The sequence below is a fragment of the Oratosquilla oratoria genome, chromosome 1, assembly GCF_046742065.1.
Source record: "Oratosquilla oratoria isolate Oo_2021 chromosome 1, ASM4674206v1, whole genome shotgun sequence".
Classification (NCBI taxonomy): domain Eukaryota; kingdom Metazoa; phylum Arthropoda; class Malacostraca; order Stomatopoda; family Squillidae; genus Oratosquilla; species Oratosquilla oratoria.
Genome location: NC_134777.1, coordinates 59,137,686 through 59,142,685, shown reverse-complemented (window position 1 = coordinate 59,142,685; position 5,000 = coordinate 59,137,686). Strand labels below are relative to the sequence as shown.

The 5,000-nt window shown below is 51.7% G+C and overlaps 1 protein-coding gene across 1 annotated transcript in view; it reads right to left on the bottom strand.

The window, feature by feature from the left end:
• LOC143029214 (zinc finger SWIM domain-containing protein 5-like) overlaps positions 1 to 5,000 on the bottom strand; it is a 333,477-nt gene that overhangs the window by 45,690 nt on the left and 282,787 nt on the right. Inside the window, exon 2 of the mRNA XM_076191829.1 lies at positions 1,151 to 1,367. Within this exon, the coding sequence (XP_076047944.1) occupies positions 1,151 to 1,367 (217 nt within the window). The remainder of the gene's footprint in view (positions 1 to 1,150; positions 1,368 to 5,000) is intronic.

The following is a 5,000-nucleotide window of genomic DNA, read 5'->3' as shown; positions in this document are numbered from 1 at the left end:
AGTAAACTTTATTTTTCAGACTGAACGCAAACCAAATGATGAAGTGTGGGGTTACTATAGGGGGCGCCCGTTAATCGAGAAGAGGGCAGGAATGCCGCCTGCCTGCTCATCGTAGTTTGTGGAGGGGACCAACTTTACAAATATACCTTTGCGATATCCTGTTGTGACCCAGTTTTTTTCTGTGATACATTTTGCTCATCCGGACCCGTTATGAACCGGAAGGTTTCCTGCTGGCTTGCCTTTCAAAATGTTACTCATTTTAACTTTACAAATATATTTTTTATATTTATATATACAGTAGATAACACTGGTAAATGGTTGGGTGAGTGAACAAGGCGGTGACGGGGCGTAGACTTTCTTCGCAAGCCCGATGAACCAACCGACCGATTGAGCTCGCTTCCACACATCGCCTCCCTCGCCTCGCCCCCCACTGACCCCCACCTTCTCCGTTCTCTCCACGCATTGCTTCACAAACGAGGCTGGCCGAAGCGGGGGAGGGGAGGGGAGTGGAGGGATGGGTGAGGGAGCCTGGCTACCCTCCATCAGGTCGTGGTATTACACAGCTTGTGGAAACAACTTATATACATGGAAAAGATCCAGTGACCCAGTTGAGAGAGAGAGAGAGAGAGAGAGAGAGAGAGAGAGAGAGAGAGAGAGAGAGAGAGAGAGAGAGAGAGAGAAAGAGAGAGGGGGGGAGAGGAGAGGAGAGAAAGAAAGAGAGGGGGGAGGAGAGTGAGAGAGATAGGGGAGAGGAGAGTGAGAGAGAAATTGGGGAGAGGAGAAGGAGAAGGACAGGGAGAAGGGGGAGAGGAGAGTGAGGGGGGCCAGGGGAAGAGAGGGGGAGAGGGGGAAGAGGGGGAAGAGAGGGAGAGAGAGAGAGAAGGGGGAGAGGAGAGGGAGAGAGAGAGAGGAGGGGGAGAGGAGAGAGGAGAGGGGGGAAGGACAGAAGGGGGTAGGGGAGAGAGAGACAGGGAAGGCGCAGGGGGAGATGGGGAAAGAGGGGGCCGCAGGGGGAGATGGGGAAGGAGAAAGAGAGAGAGAGAGAGAGAGAGAGAGAGAGAGAGAGAGAGAGAGAGAGAGAGAGAGAGAGAGAGAGAGAGAGAGAGAGAGAGAGAGAGAGAGAGAGAGTACAAACAGCGAGAGAACTTACCTGTCGAAGGATATGGAGACTTGGCACTTGGCAGGTGTGGGGGATGACGATGAGGTGTTAGTGGATGTGGTGGTAGTGTTGGTGCTTGTGTTGGTGTTGGTGTTGGAGGAGTCTGTGGTGGCGGGCGCAGTGGTGGTGGTGGCGGAGGGAGCGGTGGAGGCGGGGAGAGGACCCGGAGAGAGACGGTCATTCCGAACGATGCCCGAGAGATGGAAGCCTGGAAAAGAAAGAAAAAAAAGAAAATTTAGAAGGGGATTTGGTCAGCCACTGCACTATACTCGTTCTGAAACAAAACATAAACATTGCGAGGATAGGGATGGTGGTGGGGGGGTGGGGAGTGACAGACACACGCTCCACCATCTGCATAAACAGAAGAAAACGAGCAAGGTTCTTAATCGAGATAAATGTCAGTTTACTCGGGTGTGGCCAGGGGATAAGGCGGTTACAGCAACAAGCACATCGGCATCATAGGCGGGGGTGGGGGACGGAAGAGGGTTCGAGTTGCTGCTGCAGCACGTCATCTAATAATTGCCTCCTCCTCCTCCTCCTCCTCCTCCTCCTCCTCCTCCGCAGCAGCAGCAGCAGCAGCAGTGATGTCGAACTGATCTGTCCTTTGGTGCAGCCTCAGCCTCAGCCCTTACGTCAGCAGGACGACCGCTCTCTTCCCCAGTAGCCATCCACCTCCTCCACTCTCCCTTCCTCTCCTCTTTCTCTTCCCCTTCTCTTCTGCCCCTCGCTTTCCCCTCTTCTCTTCTCCTTTCCCTCTTCTTCTCCCCTCTCCCTCTCCTTTCTTATTTTCTCTTCCCCTCTTCCTCGCTTCCATTTCCTTTATGTACCTTTATTCAGCTTTCCCTCTCCCCTTCCCTTTCGAATCTTCTCTCTCTCTCTCTCTTTCTCTCTCTGTCCCTCTCTTTCTCTCTCATCTCTCCGCTTCTGCAATCGAACCAAATTGTGAAGGAGATCGCATCACGGATTTCCAATTACAGAGCAATCGATTACTTTCTTCACGATTACTGCTATTCCTCTTCATTGCCCTCATTACCCGCGCGCATGCATACTTTCGAGCGTATACGTGCATGTCTCTGAGCGCGCATGCCCCTGCCTCCACCATGACCTATGGCCACACTTCGCCATGACCTAGGGTCATGCATCAAAATGGATGAGGACCATAGGGCATTGGACCGCCAGACACAACGACCTCCACGGCCACGGACACAGCCACAGGAACCCCTCTTCCTCCTCCTCTTCTTCTTCTTCCGCCTGGCCAAAGTCTTCCCAGTCAGTGCCACTACTTCGTCAATTGAGCGGCCGTCTCAACCACCCCAACCGCACCCGTCCACCCATCCACTGTGCTTCCATCTATCCACCAGTGAAGGTAGAGGCGCGCCTTGTTCAGCAGTATACTCTTACAAGAATACGTCTACAACCATAGCATCCACAACACTTCAAGCCTCCGCCGTCACTCCCACAGTAACTGTACAGTCCCCAGCACCATCACTTCTGTCCCCACCACCCTCACAGTACAGATATTTTCCTAAGTCAAACAGCTGTCTTCGTCACCGCCGCAGCTGCTTCTACTGCAGGTCAGTTATGAACAGCTTGGGGGGCATGTTGCATCTGCATTGCATTTAAAGCTGCACTCGTCGAGACAATGCCCCCAGTGTCGCCCGTGTCCTGCAGGGACCGGGTCTTTACCCTGATGGCGGTGACGGAGAAGACCTTCTTGGTTCCGGGACTGGATCGGGACGTTTTCTCAGTCGCTAACTGAAGAGACCATGACAACAGGGTGTACAGCCAGACCTCTGAACTTCTCGAAGGGCAAGTACACAAGCAAACCAATATCTCCGCGGCCTTAATACCCGTCGCCAGATAAGGAATTCACTTATTGGTACGTTCACTTGTAAGATTACCATGGTGGGGACTGATTTTCGAGAAGGGAGTAGTTCTGGCTGTTGCACGTAATCCTGCGTCTGGCTGTGGAAACTGCTACAGATGATCGACTTGCGACGAGGCGAAGGGTCTGGATTCCTTCCCTCCTGGATGAAAATTGCAACTCACCTACAATGTTGGCATACGAACAGATGTACACAGACGTCAAAGGTGCACATAGCACAAACCCAACCATTCAGCACTGCTCAAAAGCAAACCCGCGTCACAAGAAAGCCATAATCTGTGTCAAACGCCTTTGCTGGACTACATTCAATGGAAATCTGAACTCTGCACTATTCCTTCAGGAACTTAGGGAGCTTTTGGTGCATTTTGTCACTTCCACGGTTACCAGCTGAAGAAGCCCCTTCCTGCACTTGGATGATTGGAAGAACATTGTTGCCAACCCACTCGGTTCCCTGTCTACGAATACCCGCACCCTCCTCACCACCCTACCCCAGGTCAACCCAAGGTCCCCACAAGCCACGGGTAAACCAGACCCGGTCTCACGGCGAACAATTTGCCCAAATGCCATTCCTGATGCACCCCGCGCACAGCACGGCAACCTTCTTCCTGCTACCGTGAGGGTGCCACGGAGATGAATGCAATAGCCTTACGAAAGCAGACAGAATCAGCGGAAACGTGCCACCTGGAAAGGTAGGCGGTAAACCGAGATACTAACGTAACCCACTTTGCCGGTGTGTGTGTGCTGGTGGTAATGGTGATGATGATGATGACCGTGGTGATGATGACAGTGGTGATGATTATTATGATGGCAACTGATAATAAATAAACGTGCATGACTAACTGGCTGAGTGGGCTATTGGGTTAACTCTGAATCGGACCTGGGTCGAAAACCAAGAGCCAGCGGAACCTGTCGCCGTCGTCGTTGTCAACGACTTCCACCGCCTTGCCACGTCGCGTCGCCTCGCCGGGCGCCTTCCGCTCCCGAGGTGTCGTGAGGTCACATTACCTGCGAATGACACCAACTTTCGCGGGACAATCAGTGTGACACCTGCTCCATTCCAGGCCATCACCTTCCACGTGCTGTCACCCTCCTTGGACTTGTGTACAATGGTACTGGTGCCTCGTCCGGACCCAACGTCCAAAGACCACCTGGTGTTGGCACATCATGTAGGTGCAGCGAGCTAGAGGTCACGTGAAGAAGCAACATGGGAAATCACATCGCAAAGTTGCGACTGCAAGTGAGGGAAGGAGAGGGTCAACACGAAAGAAGCAGTAGTACGCGCGTTTGATGACGCAGATCGAGTGTTGTAGTGTTCACCGTGGGTGATGCAGCTGTGTATTCAGTGGTAGCCTTTGCTACACTAGTGCCGCAGCTGTTGCGTATTAAAAAAATCCTTGTTATTTGTTCAAAAGAGGACGGGGGGGGGATTATCGTAGTCTAAACAAGAGAAAGGTTGGTCCTTTGAACAAAAGTACGATAGGACGCATAAGGAAACTCTCGATAACAAACCTCGACTGAAAGCCTTCAGACACTTGTTGAAAAGGTGATCAGGCTTCGGGGAAGTGCGATGAAGTAACGGGTTGTATTTTCAAACCATACCTTATGAGACTTTTCTCCGACCGCACAGCTCTAGTACATGTACATCACCTTTCGCGCTGTTGAAATCTTGTGTAAGGTATTTGTCAGACATAGTATTTGCCAATTCTAACCCTCAGGGATTTTAACATATATCTTTAAATTACGAGGAAGTATAGCTCCAGTCTTGGGCGAAGGTGAAGACTACAGAAGCCTCTGGGACGCGAGAGAGTTCTTCGCGAAGCAGCAGTTAATGACAGGGCGGCAAGCGACTCGCCTTGTTCTCTCTCGTCGCCAGTCCCCTTCGTGCTTTTATCAAAAAATGCCCGAGTATTTGTTGGCTAATATAAACTGTTTGCGCCGTATATAACGAAAAAAGTA